At 37.7% G+C, this 27,700-nt stretch overlaps 1 protein-coding gene across 3 annotated transcripts in view; it reads right to left on the reverse strand.

The window, feature by feature from the left end:
* The window catches only part of NDFIP2 (Nedd4 family interacting protein 2), a 45,186-nt gene extending 18,069 nt beyond the window's left edge, over positions 1-27,117 (reverse strand). For 2 of the 3 annotated variants that reach the window (XM_088052161.1, XM_088052162.1), the window contains exons 1-5: positions 26,934-27,117; positions 8,662-8,818; positions 7,146-7,273; positions 3,344-3,403; positions 440-527 (exon numbers count right to left, since the gene is read on the reverse strand). In XM_088052161.1, coding sequence (XP_087908287.1) covers positions 440-527; positions 3,344-3,403; positions 7,146-7,273; positions 8,662-8,818; positions 26,934-26,969 — 469 coding nt within the window. In that variant the 5' untranslated portion in view covers positions 26,970-27,117. The remainder of the gene's footprint in view (positions 1-439; positions 528-3,343; positions 3,404-7,145; positions 7,274-8,661; positions 8,819-26,933) is intronic. The other variant, XM_014252377.2, reaches the window with a different exon arrangement.
* Positions 27,118-27,700: the final 583 nt, after the last annotated feature.

The following is a 27,700-nucleotide window of genomic DNA, read 5'->3' on the forward strand; positions in this document are numbered from 1 at the left end:
TGGATTTGTTCCAAAAATCAACCTGCAGCTGTTTAATTCACTACACTAACATCAGCAACTTTTATACAGCACATTGTCTCTTAATTTTTTTTTTTTTTAGTTAAAAATCAATTGCCATACTCCTGTGATCTGACCTTGAACTGAAGTTGGTGGTCCAACTAGAAGATGACAGTATTTCCAGTACAGAAAAAGACCTTCAAGCATTTACTATGATTTTGCTTTGTCCCCTTATCTGTTACAGATGCCACCAAAAAAAAAGGCAACATATTTGCTGTATCTGGAACAGGAAGTGTCCATTATATCTGTGCACAGGCAGAAAAATCTGTTCATTACAGTACATTAATGCAATTTATTATTATTACAGCTCTCCTTTATATTCCATAGGAAAAAGGTACAATTAAGATATACCTCAGTAGGTCTGGGATACAAGATAACTTACTGAAAAATGCCAACATGAAGATGCCATCATTGCCCACTCTAAGCTGATCTGCATCACTGAAATCATCCCGTGGTGGATACTCTTCTTCCTGGATTTACAGGTTAGTGATAATTTAGTGAAAAGTTTAGAATAACTATCTATAGGATAAATCATTAATCACGTTTCTAAAGCTAGAAGAAAATTGACATTTCTGTAACATGTCCACATAAAGGAAGTTTTAAAAAAATAATTTATAACTATAAAACAAATCTTATTTGTTGTTTATATTGACAGAGCCCAAATTTTTCTGTAAAAGTTTCTGTAGAAGATACGTACATACTTGTCTATTCATCTTAAATGAAGCTAGAATTATTTCAGATCAGTACTTCAACAATTGAAAACAACATAATTCTTTTTGTTACTGTAACTATCTTGCTATGTAGCCAAACTATTAAATATTTTTTGAAAAGTCATCACACAGTATTGCTCTATACTTTTCCTGCTGGAAAGGTCTCCTAATAATTTCCTTCATATAAAATAAAAGTTATAGAATAAGGTTGGTATCTTAAAATCAAGTGCTGATGCAACAGCACTGCACTAAGCAATTTTACAACCCACAGCAAAACATAAGCAAAGAACACCTCCAGGGTCACTAGAGGGCGCAAACACATTAGAAGTATCTAAAGGGCCTCTAAACTCAAAAAGCACAGCACTTCAAGTCAAACGAAAGCAAACAGAGACATAAGTCAAAATGATCCAAATATTTATCCCATTGTGTCAAAATGCTGGACCTTAAAATAGTGAAAGTGAGAGTTGCTTTGTTTCTCAGCAGATTTTCAACAGAACTTAGCAGATATTATATATGAAGTTCTATACACAGGTGAAACATTGCTCCAGCTGTAGACAGGCAAACACAAAAGTTTTCACAATGACAACACTTCCTAAAGAGCCTGATGAAAACTAAGACCAATTAAACACCATTTTTATACTTAAATGAGTAACATCAAAACAATGCAGGATGACACAAGTTAAATAATGCTGTCAGTAGCAGCAGTAAAATGGTCTAAATAGAAGCACAGGTAACATTCTTCTCCTAATTCTTCCTGCTACTACCATAATGTATTTGAACTGACATAAAAATATACCTATAAAAACATGAAATCAAGAGAGATCAAGTGAAATTTACTTGGCTGTTTCACCCACAAGTATTTAGTACAGAAATAATGACTAAAAGGGCATTAAACAAGCACAGAGATCTAAAGCTCTGTCACATGTTCCACTTTGTCAATAGGGCAAAATAATTTACCAGGTTATGGCAATTAGGTTAAAAATGTGCTCAAACGACTGCTCTACCAACTCAGAGCAGTCAGCTTCACCCTTAAGTAATACAGCCATGAAATTCCAGCTGTGCACTGTACTTCAGATTAATTAACCAAGACATGATATCAGATAACTTACTTAGAAAACACTGCCATCCACACAGACAATTCCAATAGGAGCACAAAATGCCAGTTAAACAACAATACTAAGGGGCTATAACTCAACTCCACATAATTTCAGGTGTTCCTAAATGGTCATCTTAAGTGACTAAGAAAGCATCTCTTTAGCTCAACTTTGCTGCAGCTACAAGACTGAGGGAGAGGAGAGGAATGGGAGAGGAGAGGAAGGGGAGGGAAGGAAGGGCTGAAAAGGCATTTTAAAAAGAGCTACAATTTGGACTTTTTAAAAGCTGTCTGCTAGCAACTGTACTTCACACTGGCATTTACAGTGTGAAACAATTAGTGAATTACACTCCATGTAAAAGTTGCCTCAGAAAAATGAAAATTTAATTGAATTAAGTATGAACAAGTATTAATTTATCACACTCCATGTCAAAAAGGAAGATGAAACTGATTTCTCTTTACTGTCTCCAAAAACCAGCATACAAAAGTTATGAGTGTTTAAGAAATTAAATACTTAGAATACTAAGAAATTAGATCAGCCTATATCCACATCATTTAGGATTATGAGGTTTTATGAGCAGTCCTGCAGACAAAAAACTCTAATTGACCACTGCTCAAGTCCCACTAATATTGCCTGTCTTTCAGTGCTCTCATTTAATCTGGTTGGTGTCAATTGCCCTAGTCTTTCTTCAAAATATAATTGTTTGCCACCATGCACTGAGGAGTGAAAATGGGCAATGAAGAACAACTGTCCTCTACACTGATGCTTAAACATATATTCACAAAATACTTCTGTTAGATAATGACATTTTTATCAATATGGTATAGTTTTCTTATAAATGAGAAGAATGTAACACAACACACACAAATCTGTAAGATATGCAACACTTTTTCAGTATGCCATTGATTTTTGACAAATTTAGCCAAGTTAAGGAAGACAGACAGCATTTCTTGCTTTCTAAATATACTGACATCTGTAGGAACAGAAAACTCACTGCTCCTACGACCAGAGAAACATCTGAAGAAAAAATTATATTATCAACATAAATGGCATGTCACACAGAGTAATTTCTCTAAAAAAAAAGAACATCAAATGGTACACAACATCTATTGAAGTTGAATCTATTAAATCCCCATAAACTATAGTGCTCTCTGTAGTATTCTGCAAGAGGACTCTTTTTTTCTCCTCGATGTTTTTTAGCTTTTTTTCAAACTGAAATATAGCATATAGGAAAACAACCACCTTAATCAAGTAAAGAACTCCTAAACTGATAAAACTCTTCCCAGTGCAATGATTACAGAGAAAAACTTCTGAGGAAAGGGTTAAATTACTTAATAAACTCCATAAATTATACCTTCAGCATACAAACCAATAGGGAGAAATTAATAGTGGGGGAAAAAGGCACAATTAACCCTAGAAGCATTTTGTTTGCCAGCAGGAAAATTCATAGCAAAGTCTAAACTAGAGAGAACTATACCATACCTCTGGACGACTGAGGAATATTTCATCAAACAGACTCCTAGATTCCCTAAACTGGGCGTGCTAAGCATGTAAAAACAGAAAAACATAAGACAAATGCAACTGAAAAGCATTAAGTAAAAGCCATTCATTGCAACATACAAATAAAGTCATTAAACTGTCAGCAGTATTTTTGTCCATTTAAATTGCCCTTTCAAAACTGACCTTGAGAATTTGAAAAGAAAAAGCCAGGATAACTAATGCTATCACTACTGATGACACAGGGCTAGTACCATTTCTTTGATAAATGAGATATCTGGGAGCATTTGAAAGGAATACATGTTTATATACAATCTATTCCTGCAAGACAAGCTACACAAGGAATTATAAAATTATTGAAAGCTTCAGTAAATGTTTAGATTGTTCATATTATCTGTTAATACAGGGCCTATGATGAAGTATTTAACATGATCACATTAAGGATCGTTTTTAGTGGCGTACATGATTTGGGGGAAAAAAATGAAAGCTGCATATTAAGTGTGCTGCCCTTATATGTCATTTTCCTCTCTTTTGCTTAATGAGTAGATTTGAACCTTCACTGCACACTTTGGAGTACACCATGAAGATGATCAGCTTCACACATCACTCAAGGTAACATAAGGACATTTAACTTCTTCCAACTGTTCACATCATTGCAGTAGAGGCAATATATCCTTGTTTACAAGGAAGAAACCAGAAGCTTAGAACACAGCAGAGTTCACATTTGTAAGAGCACTGACTCCATAAGGCTGAAAATAAAAAGTGAAAAATCTACACGTCTACATCATTTGTCAATGTTTTGCAAAGTGTGTAACATGCAGGTCTGATAATGTCTGCAGCTGTCACTTGTAAAAGTGAAAAACAATTGAACTTTGCACTACTGCTACATAATTAAGTTACTTATCTGTTCTTCCATGTGTATTCAGAGCTAAACCCTCCCCCTAAAGATGGCAAACCACCACTCAAACTGTAACGAAAGCCTTCTTTCTTATTCCAGCCCTCTGCCACATTAAGACAGTCTTATTACACAGTCTTAGTCTATCTCAGTGTAAGACCAGAGGTATTAAATAAGGTAGGGATTTTGTGGCAGCATCACGTGGTAAGATAATTAAAACAGCAGTAATTACAACTGCACTGGCACATAATTTTAATATCATCTACAAAACTGAAACTCAGCTTCAGCATTTCTTACTTTTTCCCCAAAGCCCAGCTTTGCAACCTTAATGCTTTTTCTCTAACACAGCTTGTGTGTGTGCGCACATTTGCTTAAAAAAAAAAAACAAAAAAAAAAAAAACAAAAAAACAGAAGCAAACTGACCAGAATTACTGTCAAACTTGAGCTCTTCAGCATTCAGCAAGAATGTGACTTTCAGATACGCTTCTGATTCTAATTTAGTACTGCCATAAGTCTAGAACCTTACAGTCAATCTCTGCTTTGGGGGAATTGATAGCATGCTCCTAGATGATTTTTCGTAAGTGAAATTCTTGTGGTGTCAGCACGTAGTTCTTGAATTTCAAGCTCTCCTGTATGTTCCAGCAAAGCAGACTGTGAAAAAGTTTATCTCTCACTTAATCACTGTATCCAACTCTCTCGCCTCTTACCTCCAGATTCCTTTTCCCTCCCTGGTCTTCTTTTCTCACAGACCAGCTTCAGTCCCTTTCCCACCACTGCATTTTGTTCCCACTTGGGTTCCCTTTTCTACCAATCTCAGTTAATCCTTTTCCCTTCTGTTTCTCATTTAAGTATTTCTACTCTGCCCATACAATTGCCCTCCATTCACCTTTGCCTTTTCTTATTTTGACTTAGACCCATCCTCTCTGATCCCAGCTAGAGCCAGTTACCTCCCTGCTCAATCAAAACCAGACTTCTCTTCCCATAATATGTAAGGTTCAGAGGCTCAGTCATTGTCCTTCTTTCCTCCACCCACCACTGAAGAGAGCTGAATCCAGTGGCCTTCCCCTTCCCTTCTAACTGAAGGCTAAGAATAATAAAACTCTTCAGGTCACACCAGAAATTGCTCTTTCACAGGTCCAATTTTTTCACCAAAAGCAGTCAAGAGCAGCCATAAGGTGTATCTACTTTTAGTTCTGTAATTCTACTCTGATACAGAACATTTGTGAATGTTCTGAGAACAGAACATCTGAAGTGCCATCCCCTTCAGAACTATAGCCAGCCTAAATATTTTCATACAAGACCATTTCTCCATGCATTTAAAAAATTTAAACACTGTATGTATCAACTAAGCAAACTCATTTTTCAAAAATTTGTGGTTTGACCAAAACCAAGTAGACTGTTGAAGGAAGGGAAAAATAGGTTTCTGTCACAGTGACCTGAACTTGTAAGAAAGAGTAAATAAAAGTTTAATATGACAAGACAAAAAAAATAGTTGTTATGTTTTGGAGTTTTGTTTGTTTGTTTCACTTAGCTTTATTCTGGAAATTGGCCAAACCTCAGTCTGAGCTGTCAAAGGAGACTCCTTGAAATTGCTGAAATTTGCATTTCATAGGGTTCTAGATGTAAGAACAAGAATCTTGCAAGAGCTGCATATCCTGTCTGCAGTGTCACAGGCACTCCACAAGTTAGGATTCAGGTTGTTAATGCTCCAAATTTGTAACTTCAGAATAAGGGTTTCCCTCAGACCAGTATTTCAGCGAAAGTTTTACTCATGTGACAAGCAGTAAGGACAGACTACAAAGAACCCATGCTCCTGTTAGAGCAGATAAAATGTGACAATGAAGATCATCCCCTCACTGCTGAAATTTGGCAAGTCAAATCTCCATGGTTTCCCACCGAATTCAGTAAAACAGATTTGTGTGACACCATCACTGGTGATGTGACACAAACCCATTTTAACATTAGCTATGTATTTGTGCATTGTGAGTACTCTGCAGCAGTCAAGGAAGGACCTGCTTCCTGCTGGGTGAGTAAAGGGTTTTTTTCCAGTCACAAGCACACTGCAGCCAGCAAGATTTTAAATCTATATCAAATGTAAACACATTTGATCTCAAGGAGGAGATTTTTAGTGAAAGCACTGGAAGCCTTTTTTGGGTATAGTATATTATGCTCAATACTACCAAGTAGGAGAATTTCCACATTCCAAACCTTCAGAGAAAAGAAGAAACTTGCTTACAAAACTAACATTAACCACTAACTTTTGAAGATTGTGTACTTCATAAGGTTAATTCTTACAAAATTAGACACACTGAATATATGCCTATTCATTGTTTACCACAACTTATATAGGGGCTTTTTTAAGTACTAACTTAAATTCTTTGAACTTCATTTTCAGTTCAACACTTCTTTGAAATTCAGTATTTAAGTTTCCATAGATCAAATGGGAACTTTTCCTTTTAAAAACTGTCTACATGATTTGGGGTGATGACCCTTCCAGACTGTTGAAATTCTCCCTTCCTTTCTAAAGGTCTTTAGAAATTTTTTTTGGTTTTACCATCCAAAACAGTACACTTTAGTGATAACTCCACAAAATAACATTAATAAGGGATATGTAATTAAAAATTGACAAAATACTGGTTAAACTATTAAAGCAGGGCAAAAATTGGCTTTTAAAGCTGTTTTGACAGCTATGTCTTTCAAAAGACTGAATATGACATGCTTTTTATAGTATTCACAACTAACTTACACTATCTATATAAACCTAAACATCCAAAATATTTAAATCATCAGCGCACCATTATTATAGTAATGGATCATAATATGGGCCCAGTTGTAAATAATTAACCTAACACATTTCACAAAACTGAAATACAGCAGAACTGTATCACTTACTCGCTGGGCAACTTCAGCTGCAGCAGCTGCCATGGCTGCAGCTTTGGCCTTCTCTGCTTCATCATATGTAGGAAGAGAGGTAGCTACACTGTATGGAGGTGGTACAGGATAAAACTCATTGTGTGAGTCTGTTCAAAATAAAGAAGTTATTTATTTTTAAACCAGAAAGATGTCAATAATATTAGCTTTCACATGCACATAATTATTTACCTTTAAAGTATATTTTTTTTTACACAGGATATTTGGATTTTAAGTTCTTAAAAATATTTTTGACAGAAAACCTTTTAACAGCTTGAAGGTACTTTGAGCTGCTACCCAAGGCAGAAACCTTAACATAGATGCTGGCAAGGAATCAATAAATTTATGAAGAAAAGAATCATATTTGGTTAGGCATTCCCACCAAATGCTTTTTATCCAGTCATACAAAAGATATATACACAGTAATCTTTCAAAGAAAAAAAGCTTTTAAATATCAGTATCAGTCTGTTACTTCAGTCTGGTAGTAGTCATGCTGTATGGTTATTAGTGTAGCCTTGTTGCCAATTCCAGCTGCTCTCTAAAAATCAGTTTTTCCAAGATTTCAATTTCAACACATTCTTTTAAAAATTGTTCCTTCCGTCAAAATGGATCACAGATTTCATTCTTCTGTTACAACAGTAAGACATCACCATACAGAATAGAATGATAAACAATATTAACTAAAAGAACTTAAAATATGCCTTGAGCTTCCTCCTACAGCAAGCAGTAGCTTGTTAAAAGGCTGTTTACGTGGTAAAGATTTGTCAGCACAGGTCACATGGTCAACAGATTTGTCAGCACACCAACACAAGGATGTTATATATAGGGATAATTCCACACAGCTATGTATTACACTTGCAAACACTGTCTCAAAGAACAGGGACAGGAAACTGTTCTTTCAACAAACATTAAAAAAATTAGCTTGGCAGTTACTCCTAAAATATTTATTTGGCATATGGGAGATAAATCCATGCAACTTTACTTAAACAGAAACTCCCATATCCACAAGAAAAGTCAAAATCTCCTAAGAAAAGGAGCAGTGAATAAATGAATAAAGAGACCCATTACTCATTTTTCATGAGAAGTTTTATCAAGAACCTTTAAAGCAAAATTAACCTTTTCATGGCAATATTTTCACCAAACCATGTCACACACTAAAGAAGTCTGAAGATTTTTTATAAAGAGGCAATGAAAATTGCTAATGAGGTCTAATAATGGAGCACTACTCAAAGATGTAGATTAAAAATGGAAATCAACTAAAAGCAGACAACCTATTAAACTAATTAATGAACATCCATTTTGTGTAGCAATTTGGAATAATCAGAGTAATTTACAAGAGTGTTTCTTTTGAACAAACCAAAGGGCGGCACATCAAAGGACAGTTTTTTACTGAAATTGTGTGTGAAGAAAAAAATACATGGCAGCATCAGACCAGTTTGAACCAAGGGCTGATTCACACAGGCTCATCCCTGACAAGCTGCTATTTGAGAAAAAATACCTGAGGTTGCAGCTGCTTCCACAGCTATGCTACAGTAAGGAGGAGGGGAAGTATCTGCCTCGGGTAAGGCTGCTGTCTGCGGAGGCTGCGGAGTCTCTGCAGACGTCGAGGGCTGCTCAGCTGCTGAAGACTCTGGGGGGTCATCCTCATTGTGGAGCTTAGGAGAAAAACACACACATTTCAGAGGCATTCAGGGAATACTTCCCATGACAACCTAATACTTGCAGAGACATGTTCAAAGAGACAGGATTACTCTCATCAACAAAACAAATTATTTACAAAACAGCACATGACCACTTCAAGTAGACCAGCTAAAGTCTTTTAAGCAATCAACTAAATATTATCTTAACCGCCATGCCTTTTTTTCTTCCTATGAATGGTTTTCTTCTCAGTGATTTTCAGGGAGTCTTAAAAATCTGGAGTTTTCCATGTTTACCACATGGGAAAATACTATTATATGAATATTTTAATACCATTATATTTTTGTTCCTAGGTACAGTCATAAAATGTATTAACCTATTTTAAAATCCATCAGATGAGAAATATTGTTTATTGTATTTATCTAGAAGAAAAACAATTAAAACACTTCTACTTCTGTAACTGGGCCTTTCATTCTCTTGCATCTTGTCAAAGAGCTTCCCCATGCAAATTCTAAGACTTCTCAAAATATTCTGCTTTTCTTTACACTATGGAAACAATCCTTTCCCTACAAAACTTCAAGTTGCTGGTTTCTTTTTTTTTTTCTTGATTAAGATGCAGTTTTTAAAACACATGTACAGTAAAGCATATACAGAAATAAGAATTCAGAGAAGGAATAATATTGATTAAAACTGTGGAATTCAGATACAGCATCTTTTTTTAGAAAAGACATTTTTGATTATTTTAGCTAACTTGATAGTTCTTTGAATGTATCAAGCTTTAAAAAAGAAAGAGTACTAGAATTTAAAAAGTGCCAGTTCCCAGCAGTGTGAATTACTAGATAAGATGCCTAGAAGGCAAGAACTGAAGCACATGTAAAATCCAGACCAAAAAACAAGATTAAGTTAAACGTATCTAAAAGAAGAATTATATAACCTCAAATTGGTACTTTTTACAAACACCCTACAACAAATTATTTCCTATTAGATAAAGTACAATCAGATTACTGGGAAAAGTGCCTTCTGAGAAGAATGCTGTATTTCTTATTAAGCAGTATAGCACTCACACCAAAATTGTTTTAATATGGAGATTATATCAAAATCCACAGAACGGTTGAGGTTGAAAGGGACCTCTGAGCCCATCTACTTCAACCTCTCAAGTCCTGCTCAAGGAGAAGCACCATGTATGAAACTGGATGTATGAGACCACATCCAAGCACCTTTTGAATACCTTCAAGGATAGAGACTACACAGGCTATGTGGAAAACCTGTTTCAGTGCTCAGTCACCTTCACATTACTAAAAATAAAGAAAAGAAAAAATAAAAAAAATGTTTCCTGATGCTCAGAGGTCACCTTCAATATAAATTATAGGTATTTTTGAGGGTTTCTGGGCCCTGAGCAATCAGGTCAGTTAATGCCTAATCAGTGATCCAGAAGTAGCAGTAATATGAGAAATATTTTTAGCCATTTCGAGTAGTTAAAGCCAAAGAAAACAAAAGCACTTCAAAACAATCTAATATATTCTGGGATACAGAAAGCAAGTGAGAATACAAACCACTCAACTCTAAAAAGGTCAATCAGATCAGTAAAGCAAGCTGAGAGCTAAAAATTTAGGTTCTAAATTAAATACAATAACTCACAAGAAAAATCTAGTACTGTAATGCATACAGAAAAAAATAAGCCCATTCTTAAAAATAATTTGATTAAGTAAGGTGTAAAGAACAAAAACACTACTGGCATAGTTCTTAAACTAATGGCTGGTACACTGACCCTCACTGGGGATGTGTGTATAGTTCTGAGTACCCCACCAAAACAATCTGGTCTTTGAGCAGGAGAAAAAATAAAGCAAACTTAAATGGACCTCTGTTACTTCTATTCTTCCTCTCCCGCCCTCGTCCATCACTGCAATTTTCCCCTACCACACCACAGTAAATGATGTCACTATTCTGAAGATAGAGAGATCCACAAATACATCATTGGTCAGAGTATATTACTCTGAAAAACTTAACCATTCCCCAGAAATTTAATGTTACATTTTCTACATGCTTTCTTGAAACTTGTTTTACTCCAAATTATCTCTAATATACTAATAGCAGAGTAATTTAGTAGATGATAGAGTTAACATGAAGATCAGACAAGAACATGTACATGAGACTTCTTGCCTTCAAAGACAAAGTTAATGAGTCATTCAATGGTTACAGCAACTGCAATTTGGAAATGGAAAAATTCCATCCTAAGGGTTCTTTACAAAAGAGACCTGTTAAACCCTTCAGTGCCACTCAAAGTGCCTTTATTTTGTAAGGCTTATATTTAGGAACCAAGTATTTCTATTTATCCTCTCTTCTATTATAGAGGACTGTCAGAAATTCTAAAAAGCACCAAGGTTATCCTAATGCAGCAACTTAAAGAAAAATCTTCACCCCTTTTATTAAAAAAAAAAAAAAACAAACACCCACAATAATTGGATTAAGTAGCTTGAGTGGTTACAGCTAGAATAATAAACACAAGTAGCTCCATGAACACAAACTAGCTTTTGTTAGTTCTTGTTCATGTGTCCTGTATCCTACTCTCTCCTCAAGGTAGTAACTTCAGCTCCTTTCAGAGCACTGCTTTGCTGGGTTAAAAAACACCAAAACAAAACCCCCCAGCTGCAGCAGAACTTCGCCCCAGTAAAGTGGAAATTTTGCCTGCACCAGCAGGGTAGACAGCAGTGGTTATATCATTTTGCCTTGTAGCAACTCTGCCTTGTCTTCACAGAGCACTGACTCTCCTCTCTGGAGTCACCAGCTTGCTTGAAACCAGTAGGAATCCAACTATCTTTGAGCCTCCCCCTTCACGTTTAATTTTGGCTTCTACTGGCGGTAAATTTAGAAGTTATTTTTGGAGACAAGGGAAGAAGAGGCCCGACACCCTTCATAGGCTTCATTGCCATAGAAACCAAGCTAAAAACACCCAGAAAGGAACAGAAAATGTCTGTTTCAAGGCCTTACTTATGTTATGCACTTAAATGTCACCTGAAGAAGCATTTAACATTGAAAGTATATAAATAGTATCCAAGATCTTCTTTGTCCAATAGTAAGAATCTTTCACCTAATTTTTAACTGAAGGACTAAGGAAAAATCACAGTTCATCATCTCAGCCCGTCCCAAGCCTCCAATGAACCATTATTTGGTAGCAGGCAACATAGCTGCTTTTGTCAAGATTATGGTTAAAACAATTACCAAGACCTATTAAACCACAGACAGCTGTAAATTAGTACCTTCCCCTATTCCCTCCCTCACATTTTAAAAGCGGGTGACACTGAAATTTTTTACCTTCATGTTTTACTCTGTATTTGGGGTATCTGGCTGACTATATGGAGCTTCACTACAAAAAGTGAGTACTTTGCTATTAGACACATTACTCTTAAACTGTTAATGCCAGTATTCCAATCCCTGCTTTTGCAGCCCTCAAACTACAGTACATTACAGGCTCATATTCTCAAAAAGTATCTATGATAGAACATATAAAATTCAAAGATCAATTGAGCAGCAACGCCTGTTCCGCCGACAATGACTCAATCTCATGGTACCTACAAAAGGGTGAAGAGCACAGGAAAATATAACAGTTTCCTTCATATGATTTATTACCCTATATCATCTTCAGTTTCCTTCCCAGAAAAGATCTACAAAACAGTGACTCACTATTTCATTTCAGAAGAAGCTAAAATCAATGCCAGACCTTTCAGCACCAAAATATTGTAGAAAATACAGCTATCTTTATTTACTACTTCTACATTAATAATTTCTTTTAAAAATAAATTATTTTTATACAATGTAAACAGTTATTCCTTCTACAATTTATTTACTTGAGTCTGTTATTTTGTATAATTATTTCCAAAGTAATCAGATGCAGTATCTGAAATCAGCTGACAGCTTACAAAGAAACATGACCCACAAGAAAGTGCTTAGAACAGAAGCTTTTACTGAGGGGACAGATGCAGACACTTTAAATGTTTAGGCTTATCAAAATAAAAACTACAAGTGGAGGAACTCTTTCTCTACTTAACACTTTTTATCTATCTGCAGATAGTAAACTGCCTCTGACCTACAGATGTTTGCTTTCCGGGCTAAACAGAGTTCGCTTCATTTCTGATGAACTGATTGTACAAGAGTGGCAATATAAGCAAGTTATTCAATTATGCCATTAAAAAAAAAAAAAAAAACAATCAGGGGAGAAGGATATAATAAGATGCCTGTTATCTTTTGTACCAAAAATACACAAGATTAGAATTATGCTTTCTGATAAAGTGTATTGAAGTAGCTGCTAATTCCAGTCATATTGTACAAACACCACTCAGTTTCTTTTACCTGATTTTACATTTCAAAAGCTGCTCTTTACTCCTTTCATACAATATGATTCATGGAAACCGGTACATTATAAAATTATTGCAACACAACTTGAGCATATTAACAGCATATTGCACACATTTTAAAAATCCTTTTTTTTAAAAAACATGTTTTTTCATGCTGCTTACATAATTTCTTGAGTGTAGCACAAAATTATGCAGGGGATACTGCCATACAAATTTAAAAAATAAAACCCCAAAGAACTAGCCAGCTTTCTTTTCCTATTTCTTTTAATACCTTTATTACCAGATCATCTTGTCAAAACGTGACTTTTAGGTAAATTTTAGCTGTGATGGCTCTGTCTGGGGCACCAGAGAGCAACACAAAATTCTCATTAGCAATCATAAGTTACAAAGCACTTTTAACATGTCCTTCTTTCTACCTTTCAAATGAAGTTACATTTTTGAAGAAGCTTTGACCTTACACTGACGAGCTCATAGGTTCCTCCAAGCTGTATTAAAACTAATACAATACACAGAAATTCCATGATGTTGGGCCTAATACTTTGCTTCAAGTAAAACTGTGGAGACAACCAAATAAATCATGCAAGTTCAACCTTTGTATGCAAAATAGTCCACTGATACATTGATTCCTTCACAAAGAGCAACAACTCTCACCAACTGAGATTTATCTTCTTCACTTGGTAGAAGTTACTTTGGTCCTCTATTATCAATTTTTCAGATCATGACAAAAGGTCAATCAAAAACATCCATTTGCAGCTTCTATCATTGGAGGGAAAGGCATGACAGACTCAAGATTGCAAGAGCAGTGTACAAAAAACTCTGAAATTTCTGCATTAGATTAATGACTACTGGTACACATGTATTTATTCCACAGAAATCGTAAGATTATAAATATGATAGGTGCAACAAACGGTGTGTTAAAAAAAGTCCTATCCTCTTCAAAAAGCTAGCTGGGAGCTTGTCACATCTGTGTTTCACCTTATGCTTTCATTTGCTGAAAAATTCAAGTACTTTTATACTTGCCTACTGGTAGTGATTTGTAAGCCTGCAATAAACTCCACTCTACAAATGAGGCATGAAAGCAGAGATCTCTTGCTGCATAAAGCTCACGTCACTTCAACAAATACAAGCTGCAAATTTAATGCTTGTTTTGTAACCAAATACTGCATTTTTGAGCTTTACTATTCTAAAAATAAGATTTATCTGTAAATAGCAAAACCTTAATCTTAGGATTTTCAAAGAAAAAAAAGAGCTTAAAATAAAATTTGATTCTGAACCCATTAGAAAAACATGTTTCTTTCTTCAGAATGCCACCTAATAGTATCAACAGGTCATACTATCTGCTATTATTTTTAGAAAAACACATAAAACCTATCTCATTAAACCACAATCACCATGAATAGAATCATAGAATGGCATGTGTTAGAAGGGAGCCCTAGGACAACAGGGTTCCAACCCCCCTACCATGGACAAAGACACCTTCCACCAGACCAGGTTGCTCAAAGCCCCCTCCAGCCTGGCCTTGAACACTTCCTCAGATGCGGTGCTCACAACTTCTCTGCACAACATGTTCCAGTGCCTCATACCCTTCACAGGAAACAATTTCTTCCTATATATAATACAAGATAATATATAATACAAACTTACCCTCCTACAGTTTGAAGCCATTCTCCCATGTCGACCACTGCACATCCACGTAAGAAGGCCCTCTCTGGCTTTCTTGCACAGCCCCTTTAGGCACTGTAAGGCTGCCATAAGGTCTCACTTGAGGCCTTCTCTTCTCCAGGCTGAACAATCCAAACTCTCTCAGCCTTTCCTCATAGGAGAGCTGCTTCATTCAGCCCTCTGATCATTTTGGTGTCTCTCCTCTGGACTCACTCCCCCAGGTCCATGTCCTTCCTGTGCTGGCACCCCAGAGCTGGATGCAGGGTTCCAGGTGGGGTCTCAGCAGAGCAGAGCAGAGGGGCAGAATCCCCTCCCTGGCCCTGCTGCCCACACTGCTCTGGATGCAGCCCGGGACACGTTTGGCTCTCTGGGCTGGCAGTGCCCATGGCTGAGGATTTTGTGCTTGGGATTGCCCCAGCCCAGGCTCAGGACCTTATACACTGGACCTTGTTGAAATTCATGATGTTTGCATACACCCACCTCTCAAGCCTGTCAAGGTCCTTCTGGGTGGCATCCCTTCCCTCCAGCATGTCAGCCACACCACACAGCTTGGTGTCATCCGCAAACTTGCTGAGGGCAAGTGCTAAGATCAATCAGCTCTGATTTAGGTCACTAGCAGCCACTGAAAAATCGAAACTAAAACCAATAATCTGTAATTACACTCAGAAAATAATTTTAAGAGCAGAAGAGCTAAATAAATCTTTCTGCACAATAAGTGTTTTCATTTTATTGCGCATTTGGAAAAAACATATCCACAACAGCTTTTTGAAAGAAATACTTCACAATTTTCTAGAATACAAGGATTCTTGAGAAAATATGCCTAACAAACCACATCATATTTTAACTTGCTAGCTTTCTCCTCAATATCAGTTTTTTATCCTGCACAAATAAGGTAGTTGACAACATGTCTTTATCTTCAAATGTGTATTTTAACAGCAATCTCCCATGAACCCATGCAGACCAGGTAGCAGGAAAGCAATTATTTCCAGTTCTCTACCAAATGCATGCTCTGCTGCAATATAATCCTGGCCACAGCACTCCAGAGAAACACCATCCTCTAAAGACTGGTGAAACTTCAGTTTAATAAACACTGCACTACTAAGCAATTAAGCTTATAAGGCGCTTCAGTAAAATGCAGCAGTATAGAATTTTTTAGCTACTTTTTGCTTTCATGTATTCAAAACTAAGTGATCAAATCTGATTAGAATTCCTGACTGCACAGAACAGATGCACATAATTTTCTTTTCCTCACCATCCCATCACTTGGCAAGCATCAACTCTCTAACACCCAGATCTAGCAATATCCCTTCATGATAATGAAGCGGGCTGGTTTGTTTTTTTGTTTGGTTTTTTTTCATGAGACATCTCTGCAGAAAGTTTCCAACAGTAGTTAATATGTCAGAAGGTCAAAGGTGTAAAATCAGCACTAGAAGAAAAAAAGCTAACTGAAGTCCACTGCTGCCATTCCACAGCTGTATAGAAATACCAAGTGTGTCTGTTAAACAGGGATTAGATACCATGGAAACGCAGAACCTCTGGAGGCAAACTTCGACTGAAAGGAATCTAGAGATTTATACTGAATGTTGTTGAAAAATGAGTGCCAAAAGAATGGCTTTTCTACCACAGCGAATTTCTTTGCACAAAAATAATCTGTAGCAAGTGAAAGTGTTTCACACTTTATTTTCAGTTTTAAGTATCACTTTTAAATGATACTTAAATTATTTTAGCTCTCTTTTTTTACTAGGGATCTTTTGGCTATTAAATTTTTCAAGGTTTTTTTAAAAGAATCTTATAAATCTGCTTAAAAAAAAAAAACCACAAACCAAGTACAACAATGGCAATCAGGACTTTGTGAAGGAAAAGAAAATAAAGACATTATAATGTGTGTGTAGATAGGTCTATATAGGTAAGTCTCTCTGTCCATCCCAATGAGTGCCTCACATATAACATTTTACATGCTCGTTCTTTTTACATGGATTGCAATTCAGATTTAACCAATTAATTACACATTTAATAGCACAACATACACATCTGCATTCATTCCCTGTGGTTTCTATTGAGATATATTCCTTTCAATCCCTCCCATTAACAGTAAAAGTAGAGCCATTAGTGAATATGAGAACGTACTTGGTGTAAATGTGTGAACTCTTCTGGAAAAGTAAATGTCCTAAGACTAATGATACGAGAAATATGGTCTTATTGTTTAAAATATATCAATTTCTCTCCACTTTTTGAAAAAAATTCTACAAGAGAATTATGCCACAATAATTTTGAATACTGGAATTATGTTATGATTCAAAGACATACATGCTTCATATTTATTGTAAAATTATAAATTAGGCAGTTTCCTAGGATTCTTCCTATTGCATAGTTATAGGAATAGAGACATTTGCCATCAAAAACTTGGTGTCTCTAAATAGTGATAACAACAATGGCTGGGATTTTCAAACCTTCACATACACACACACACATATATATAGTATAATATATGTGCTATAAAAAAAAATCTAGAAAAAAAAAAAAGTTGTTAAAAGCTTACTCTAAAGCTTGAACACAAAGAGGTATTGCAACTCTGATCTATCCCAGAATGTAAAAGTTACTAAAAACTTTATCACCTATCATGTAGCCTTCTGTTTGTCAAATAGTAACTTGAGAACTGCTTGAGGAACTGGTTTAAATTCTATAAACAAAGTATAATATGAGATTTTCCTCCCTGAACACTTTCTAGATAGAAGAAACTCAGTAACAAAACAGAGGCACATTGCTGAGACCAGAGGTGAGTCTAAGGGCGCGTTCTGTCTCCAACACAATCATCAGCACAGAAGCGTTAATCACTTCTTTGACGTCCATTTTCCTCAGACTCCTCAATATGCACAGCAGTTCCATTACAGCTGGTAAAGTGCACATCTCTGCCTATTCCAATCACATCTGTTAGGGATTTGATGCACGTGAGTTTGTTTTCTTGAATCTGCTGTATATAATCTGCCTGTATAATCCTGTGTATCAACAAACTGCATATGTTTGCTTCTCCTTGTGGACTTTCTTTTCTAAATCAAACCTCTGGGAGCACTCTACAATCTTAATATTACACAATTTGGTGAATAACAACTCCACAACTGCTTTACCCACTGCCTTGGTGACTCTGTAAGTGCTGGTCACTTCCAATTCCCACCATCTATTTCATACCACTTTTAAGAAGTCCGCTTCCCCTTCCTTTCTGTAGCTCCCATTGTACCTCCCAAAACTGCAGACAGCATCCAACACACAGGCAGGTCCTGTGTTTCATACAATGATACTTGCTGTTCATTCTCCCTATATTCCCTAATGATGGACAGTGTTGTGTCAGGATTTGTTTGTAGCTGCCACTAACCAATACTTCAGCAAACCACCAGTCTCAGGTGGTGATATGTTTTTACTCAGCAGCAGCTTTATAGAGTCAGTACAGAAAGTAGATCCTGGTCATTCTTAAGTCACACAGCACATACACAGCACATAAACTGTAAAAGTAGAGGGAAGAGGAAAGCCTGTAAAATTAGGAAACATGACCAAGAGCAGACTCAATATTCAACAATTAGTTCCAGTTTCCATTTTAGCCTATGCATTGCAGCCATTCACTTGGGCTCCAAAATTCAATGTTGACTGAAAAAGCTGAATATTACTCTAAATGTTATACATTCAGTTAAAGTGCAATGGGAAAGCTCAAGCACAAAAAATTCTTGAATACAATGCAAGAGAAAGCTAACATGACAAACTTTACAAGCAAGTAACAAAGATGAAGAAGAGCTTCTTCCTGGAAATGTATTATGGAAATTGAACTGCAGAAGCAGCATAGTTTCACCTCAAGCCCCTGATTTGAAAGAAGTAAGAAAAAAAGGACCCGTTTGTGTCTCCTGTATCATGCATAAGTGTCATTGAAAATTCTTCTAAAAAAATATGAAAAACTTAAAAACTCTTAAGTCTATTGACAACCCAGGAATTTTATTGCATGTGTACTTAAATAAAGTCAGCCCAGCAGAACAGTTTCCGACTCAAAAATATGACTCAGTAGCCCAGAATGAAATCATTAATTAAATAAAATATAAATCAGAGGATACTATTAATCAATAAGAGCAAACTCTATTCTTATTAGCAGGTCAGTTATGCTTGACTTTTCCAGTATAACCCATTTTCTTAGTAACTGGAAACAGAGTAGTTGAGCTCTTCAACTTACAGAGATAATACTGACAAATTTCAACAGCTTAAAAAAAACACACAACACCAGCTGAACACACCTACTTGTGAAATGCAAGAACAGGCCCACTGAAAAGATTTCCATTTTGATTTGCAACTTGTACAACACTTATAAACATTCAAGGTCCTGCCTTTAAAAAAAAAGCACGTTTAGTTCTCAACAGGTAATTGGGAATTTTTTCAAAGCTACTCTTAGACTCCTGACTGAGCATTTTAAAGCAATCCTATAAAGTATGTGGCACAAGGGACAATTCTCTGGACAGTTGAAAGCAGGCACTTTCCAGCAGGTTGGGTAATTGTAAGGCAGCTAAACAAAACAAAAAAGCAGTAGTCCAAGAAGTTCACCTCTTTGGAAGACATCAGAACATGACAAGATCAGTGCTTTCTAAACCATAGAAAGTACTTTCAGGAGGAAAGGAAAAAAACCAAAACAAACAAAACAATAAAGAAAATTAGATATTGAGGCACACAAGAAAGCAAGATAACTACACTGCTCAACATCAGCTGTGGCCTAGCACTGCAGGGTTTTAGTGGCCAGCTCCTCTATTTGAATTATGCACTCATTCTATAATTTGGAACAGATTTTAAAGAGAAAACAGCTTGTGCAAGTCCTTTTCCTAACCATTTGTTCCATGCATTTGATGCAAGTCAATTTTATGACCACAACTCTGGAGATTCAGTTAAGAGCCTTAATGCTTCAGTACATTCCTTAAAAAATACCTTAAGGACTGTTAAATTTCAAGATATGACAATTGATTCGGAAGTACCATGATCAAAATGGACAATGTGCCTCAGTATCACCCAAGACCCCTATCCCAATTGTTTCACGTTTTACCAAACGTATCACTTATTCCTCAAAGATATATGTTAATTACACTAACCATTACCAAAGCAATGTTTAACCACGAGTTTGCACCACTTCAAAATAACCCTAAACTTCTTTCCTGCAGGAAGGAAACAACTGCTACTATAAGTATCCTCTTTCCAATAACCTTTCCTCAAGTCTGCTCTACATAACCTTTTCAGATCAACCAGGGAAAAGCAAAAGCATGCTCAATATCTTCAGCTACGTATACACCCTTACCAAGGACATGATTCTGACCTCCCCTACAAGATCAATCAGTAAACATTTATAGGATTACTTTCAACAGTGTTCAAATAGTGTTCAAAGCTAAAATAGACAAACCACGTTTGTGAATATGTTGAGTTACCCTGCGATAGTAGGGACACCAACTTTTTCTCCATTTTTTTACAGGAAGCCCACATTTTACAAGTAAGAAGGTGACAAATCTTTGACAAGTACCTAGCAACTAAAGAAAAAGAAAGATGGGTTTACAAAGAAAAATAAAGCAATATATAGCTTATTGCAGATATTATTGTGTCTACACCACTCAAAATCTGGTGGACTTGTTTTTTAATTGTTCTGTGTATTCCAAACACAGCTGGAGGCACAACCATGGATGAGGTTGGGGGACATAATATCTAATGTTTTAGCTATGGAGTGGTTAAGGAATAAATTAGACTATCTTAGTTTTAGGCTAATCTTAGCCTATGGTAATAGAAACAATACTTAAGTGGAATAAACAGTTAAATGTTAAAATGGAAATATATTTTTCACTTTCACTGTAAATCAGACATGCTCTGAGTGCAGGCTGTGCCTGACAAGACTTAAGCACAAACCAGAAAAAGTTAGTCATTCTCATTTAAAAACACAGCTGGTGAAGGGGGTGCCCAATTTACTAAAATCAGTTACTTGTGACAGTACTTGCCCAGGAAGTGGGAGACCTAAGCCTGAGGCAGCTCAAACCCACAGTCTTGGCTCTGCATTAGTTCAGTTTCAGTAGGAAAAGTTGGCAGTGCCTCTCCAACTTAACAAGTTGCAAATTTTTTCCTTCTTTTTTTACTCAATCTCTTCAGATTGCTTTTCTTCATTTGAAAATGGCTTCTCTGATTTGAGTGTACTGGTATATGTTAATTCCCGTTTTCAAAACAGCTAGAAATCTAGGAGATTTGAGGCTATTTAGAAAATACTGAAACCTCTGAAACCGAGTTCTCACAAAGTTAGGTGTGACATTACCAGTTGCCACATTTTCCTTGTTTTGTCAACACTGTCACAGGAAGGAAAGTTTCAAAATATGCCTGTAATTAGCCATTTGTCAAAAGTAACTCGTTTTCCCCATCTAGAAGACTATTACTCGCATTTTGTATTAATGCAGTGCTTGATTTCTGAGATTATCTCGATGTAGTCCCTACCACATTTTTTAGATACAAATGAGCTGAGAGAAGGCTTAATTTCTCTTTTTTTAAGTACCAAGGAAAGAACATATAGTTTGGCCATAACACAGCTGACTCCTGCTCAGAACTCTGCTATTTGAAGTCATTTAATTCATGTTACTGGACTTTCCTAATAGGATTAGAAGACTTACTAGATGTGACATGCATGCCACAGTCTGAAGCTGCCTTTTTATATTACTTGACTTCATGTCACTGCACAGATCAGGTACCTCTTTCTTCGGGCTTCATGCATCTTTCAAGAACCCAAAAATCCCCCAGTTTCACAACTGGAAGGGCTCAGCCACACCAAGATCTCGCTGCCATTAGAAAGGTCAGTTCTGTTGCCAACCTCTCCTCTTGTACTACCTTTGCACAGATCCAACCTTAGATTCTGGCCTACCAAGATCTTTGGTGAAAAAGCTGAGTGGAGCAACCCAGGTACATTTTGCTGGTTTTACTTTCCCCCCCCCCCCCCCAATATGGTAAAGCTTATGAAACTAAGCAAATTCACATGCAAAATTGCTTAGGTCATTCTGTGCCCACACCAAAAAGAAAGGAAACTGCCTACATAAAAACCCAGAAAGTTACTGTAACCACTGATATTCCTGGTGTATCAGTAAGCCAGGGTTTCCTCCAATTAATCAGCTGCAGAACAGGGTGTTATGCCTGTCACCCTCCAAGAGATTCAAAAATCAAGGACTAATGGTAATACACAGTTAAACACCCTTGCTTTAAATTTATACAAAAAGTATTGTACCTGTCTTGTACCTCAGCACCTTTACGTAGGTGCAACATCTAGAGAGATTTGAAGTTTATTTTGTTTGAATAAAGTGAAAAAGTACTTATAAATTTAACCAAAAAGTAAAAAAAAAGAAAAAAAAGTAAAATGTAGTCCTTTAAGTATTAACTGCATCCCTACCGTATCTGCAAATATCTCAGTTAAATTTTTTCTTGTTTGTAGTAGGATTCTTCATTAAAAATAGCAAAAAAAAATGTTTACAAAAATATTAAAAATATTCCTTCAAGAGAGAAACTACTGTTTAATAGAGAAAATTGTAACAGGTTAAGTGCTACAAAAATAAAAATTTTAAATGGCTAATATTAAAAACAACAACTAAGTCCAAAAAACAACTAAGATGCAATGACAGATCCTTGTCTGAAAGCATTATTTACCTAATTTCAGGAGATCCTCATTTGCTTTTCTAAGCCATTAAAAGTCTAAACTGGGTGTTTCATGTGTAAAAAGTCAGTGTAATAAAAAATTGTGTCTTCTTATGATTGAGGTTCTTATCACTGAAAGTATCTGTGCAACTGTCACAGGCAAACAACTGTAACACTTATTAGGTAATGCATCTTTTCTCAGATGCAGAATTTTATCTTCCAGTTACAACATCACCCCATATTTGTGGAAAGCAACAGAATTTCCCTAAGCTAGCTTGAGCTGCTCAGTAACACCAATTACATAAGAGTTTTCATAAGACAATAAATACTGTAGAAAATACAGTAGATATATAGATATAAGCTAGCAGTCTTGCATCAAAGCCATAGAATTACCTACATTTGGGAGTTTATTTGTCAATCACTACTAGGCTCAGTCCCCAGAAAAGAAAGGAGGAGGAGATTTTTCTTTGTTCTCATTTCCTGTGTAGGTTGACTTTCATGAGAGTTACAAAGACAACTTGACTTTGAACAAGGTTTTTAGCCAAGTAACATTGGGAGAGTAAAGAGTCAGCAACAATGAAGGTAACTGATACAGAAAATAAAGCCTTATCCGAGTTTGTATTTTGCTATAGTGTAGAATTTTCATCCCTTAGGCTCATTTCTATAAACACACACAACTTCCACTCATACAAGACTAACATGCCTTTAAAAAAGACAATTTATTTATAGTGCTGCACAACAGTAGGCTGCCATCAGTCTTGCCTCAACCATCACTGATAAACCCCACCAAAACCAAGTGCTACAGTGGCATGGCAAGTTCAGTAACAGCTGAACTGACATCCCTGTGGAGAGCTGCCTTTGGCTCCACCCAAATTGGTTTGTTACCTTCCCATTTTACCATTTACCAATTTAGCTCTGACCAAACCCTAAGTCAAAGACTCAAGACTACCTGACCTCAAACTGCTTACCCAAAACTTTAATCAAGTAAGACTGGTTATTATAATTCATGAGCAGAACAGCTTGCAAGTCCTGAAGCCTTCAATACAATTTCCATGCCTAAATCACTCACATGCACGTGAAGTCTTCCCTCATGACTCAGTTATCTGGAAAGCGATGTTTCCAAGTAAAAAAAGGCAATCTCGAGCTTTAATGCTTAGTTGCTCTCTCAGTTTTATGTGCTGCAGAAAACAGCTGCATTTCCTCCTCTTTGTTTCAGTACAGACTCACAAAGCAATCACTTTTTCTGCAAACAGGCTGGACTAGAAGCAGACATTTCAGACAAGATAGCAATGCTATTAAGGTCAGATGACAAAGAACTAGAAGGTAAAAACAATCAGAAGAATGATTACTGAAGAATTTTTATTATAATTTTCCTAACCTTGATGCCTTATCCAACAAAGAGCAGAATAGGGGAAGAAATAGAAAAAATACAGCAATAAGTAAATGATACAGCTGAACTGACTTATACCTGCAATAAATATCAAATGTACACATTAAGACACATTTACCAACAGGAATGCAGTCATTCAAGTGACTAAGGAAAAGAAAAAAGGAAGTAAAGCAAGACAACAAAGGTTGGCTAATTTCCTTCTAATGTCATACTCCTGCAGGGAAGCATGACAAATTCTTACCCATCAATTATTTGTCTTTTTGCCCTACGAAGAGAGACAAAACAGGAGTGCCAGAAAGCAATACAAATGACACATGCCCGCGGCAGATAATTACGTAATGCTGACGTACTGCCTGCTCTTTGCTCACAACACTTACTTTGCTGCAATTCCAAGTACAGGCTTTTAACAGCTGCCCAGTTTGAACACTTTTAAACTGCTTTGTAAATAAAATGCAGACACAAAAAGAAGAACAAGATACAGAAAGAAGCTTAAGAGATATTTCCAACAAAGATAAAAATAAGAAACGCTGAGGATTAGCTTTATGATGAGACATTTTCTTTTTCATAAGAAGTCATAGAACTGGCTTTTTGTGCTAAAACTCTAAATTGCCCGCCAGTCTAAAGCCTTTTAGTTTAACTTACTTAGAAGAAACCACAAATAAAAAGAGAAAGCTCCTTCAACTTCATTGAAGTGCTATGCCAGGAACAGAAACACAAGTCAGTAATTATTTCGATAATAATACACACCTGGAAATCTTTCTATTTACAAGAGAACTTGACCTGAATAGAGTCAAGCAGATCAGCTAGAAGTAAAGGCAGAATGGGTACAAACAGGGCTAAAAGGTATTTATTATTAATCATGGGAGAAAGAAAAAAAAAAACAACAATACAGTGAACACAGCAGAACTGGCCAGATTTCATAAATTAAATTCATAAAATATTTATAAAATGTGGTATTAGCCATATTAAGTCATCTTTTTTCCTACATTTTGTCTTCAAAAACTAGGACACTACCATAAAATCTGCGATGATCTATTGCTCAGTACCTATCACAGCCATTATGTAAGCAAATACATCACAACACTTAAGATCACATGCTTGAATAATCAGCTGCTAATTAAGTATATCTGCAATTGCCTTGTTCCTTCCTTTCTCTGACCCAAAACAGTAAGTAAACAACATTACAAAAATCTCAGTCTTCAGCAGTCAGATAAAACAAAGAAACTAAAACAATACACTCCTTCCTATGGGGCAGTAATCAGTAAGGCTGTATTTTAAACTCTGGAGCACAGCAAAAAATGACTACACAATTTAATATACATAACAAACTGAGGAGGCCAACTCATGGAGTTAAACATTAAGATAAGCACTTTTGGGAGGCCACACCAAAGAGTGTTTATCCAAAGATGGGCATCAGCATCATCACTGGAAGTTCTTAACAAGCATAAGATAAAAATATTACAGAGACAAATTAGTTCTTCATGTGTTTTTTTTGTACTCCTTTGAGTAACTAAATTAAAGTCTCCCTTCTACCTGCCTGACCTCTAAGAACATGTATTCAAGGCCTTTTAAAACATGCCCAGGTCACCTCAGGCCTCAAGGAAGACAGTTTGTAGGCTCTCAAGAAAATGCTCTCCCAGCATTTTCCTTCTCTGTTGCAGAGAAGAAGGAATGACTTTAGGACTTCTACTGATTTCAAGTTATGGAAGCACAGTGCCAGAAAAGACGTATGCTAGAAATCACTGACCCATAAAGCAGTTGGTGACCAACTACCATCCTAGAAGGCATATGTCACAGGGTGCATGGTGTGTTCATCACCCCTATGACAATCCCTGCACCTAAGTGCCCAAAAGCAGACAGAAATTTAAATCCTCTAAGACTATCACAATAAATATTCCAAATATAATAGAAGTGTTTCCTATTATTTTTTCTTAAAACATAACCTGGGAACAATCTGAATATAAATACCAGTATTTACATATGCACAGACATTAAGTGTGATTACTTCTGTGGACATTGTTTTCACTACTCGGTAAAACACAAACACTAAGATAAATAATTCAGGACTTAGCTAGAAGATTGCAGTAGAAATTTGAATCACAGAGAGCAACAAAGATTTCAGACTTTCTTATCTTTACTTTCATAGCAAAGCTATAAAGTACAAGGAACTTAAGGATAAAATTTAAACTTTTGGGGTGACTGACTGCACCTAAGTCATTTTTACACCAAACAGTCAGAAAAGCGTATATATTTTGAGTATAATTGACCTTAAGCTAGTGACTGAAAGATTTATGTAACTGACATTAAACTCATGACTGCGAGAAACAATCAATTCGGGCAGGATGAAAATCTTTGTATCCTAAGTGATTGCTTCTGTGGTTAAGTTCAGTAACTAAAGAAAAATTGGTCTCAGTGACCCACAAAGCTACAGACCGCTCTTGAGAAGAGAGTGCTCGTGCATATGCATATGCACATACACACACACTGAAGGTCAGTCTCCTCCCTGCATTTCACACTTCCCTCCCTCTCATCTTCACACAGGCCTTGCACTCTATCCCTGTGCCAGACAGCTACTAGCTTCTAGAAATCCCAAGCTTTCAGAGGTTGGCTCTGAAAGCGGCACGTACTTAGCGAAGACAAGGACCCCTGCCCCTTCCTCCCCCGGCTGCTCCGCACTGCCGCGGCGCGCCCCGCTCTCCTCCTCGGCCGCGCTCCCGGCAGGGGGAGGCGCCCGGGAAAACCCGCCGAGCCCGGCCCGGCACCGGCCGCCGCGGGAGCAGAGACGGGGGCGGGCAAAGGTGGCTTTCCGAACTGGCCGACCAACAGCCCCCTCCGAGGCCGGGGCAGCCGGGGGCCGAGGGGGGGCAGCCCCCGCCGCCCGAGCAAGGCCCGGCTGTAGGAGCCCCTCCGTGGGACGGGCCGCGCTTAGCCCCGGTCCCGGTCCTTGCCAGACCCCCGCACGTAGAGACGGAGGCAGGGCGCCCCGGTCGCACCGTGCCCCGCCGCGCCGGCCCGAGGGGCGGGGAGAGGCGAGCGGGGCCTCGCCGGGGACGCCGCACTCACCACTTGGTAGCGGCTGACGGGCTGGTGGTGATCCATCCTGGCCACCCGCCGACACGCACGGGCGCGGCCGCAGCTCCTCCGAGCCGGCGCCGCGTCGCTCAGTCCGTCCTTCCTTTCCTTCTTTCCTTCTTCCTTCCTCCCCCTGCCCGTTCGCCCGGCGCCGCCGCCGCCCGGCCCGGCCCTGCCCCGCTGCGGCCGCCCCCCGCCCGCCCCCCCGGCGGCGGGGCCAGGACAGGCCCCGCCCCGCCTGGAGCCGCGGTGGCTCTGCCGGGGCTGGGTGTGAGCGGCCCCCGGGCCCGCGGGGCGGCTCTCGGCTCTGCGCCGCTCTCGGCTCGGGGCCGCTCTGCCGGGATCGGGGCTGCTTCGTCCTTCCCCTCTCTCCGCTCGGCAGCGCTGTTCTGTGGGGCTGTTACGTCCCAAGCCCAGGCCTTGCCTAGATATTTATCACTATTGATCACCATGGGGCAATGAGAAATACAGTATGGCACAGAAGACATCTTGGGGACCCGGAGAGCGATTTTGTATAGGCGTCTACCTAAAGAGATTAACAGTCCTGAGCCCGTTTGCCTGCTGTTCCTGTGAAGGCAAAGCACCGTTCCATGGCAAGGAAATGAGATTTTCCTCTTCTCTCTTCCTCCTAAAACTAAATGTTCAGATGTTTATGACCTCCTGGTGTAAAACCGGTTAAAAACGCCTGCGCCCATAAAGGTGTATCGGACGAGGCTGACTCATTTCTAGGTTCCCAAAGTGCCAGATGTGTAGCTGTG

Source organism: Pseudopodoces humilis, chromosome 2 (assembly GCF_049639895.1).
Source record: "Pseudopodoces humilis isolate 2021_Gansu_Grassland_sample_001 chromosome 2, ASM4963989v1, whole genome shotgun sequence".
NCBI lineage: Eukaryota > Metazoa > Chordata > Aves > Passeriformes > Paridae > Pseudopodoces > Pseudopodoces humilis.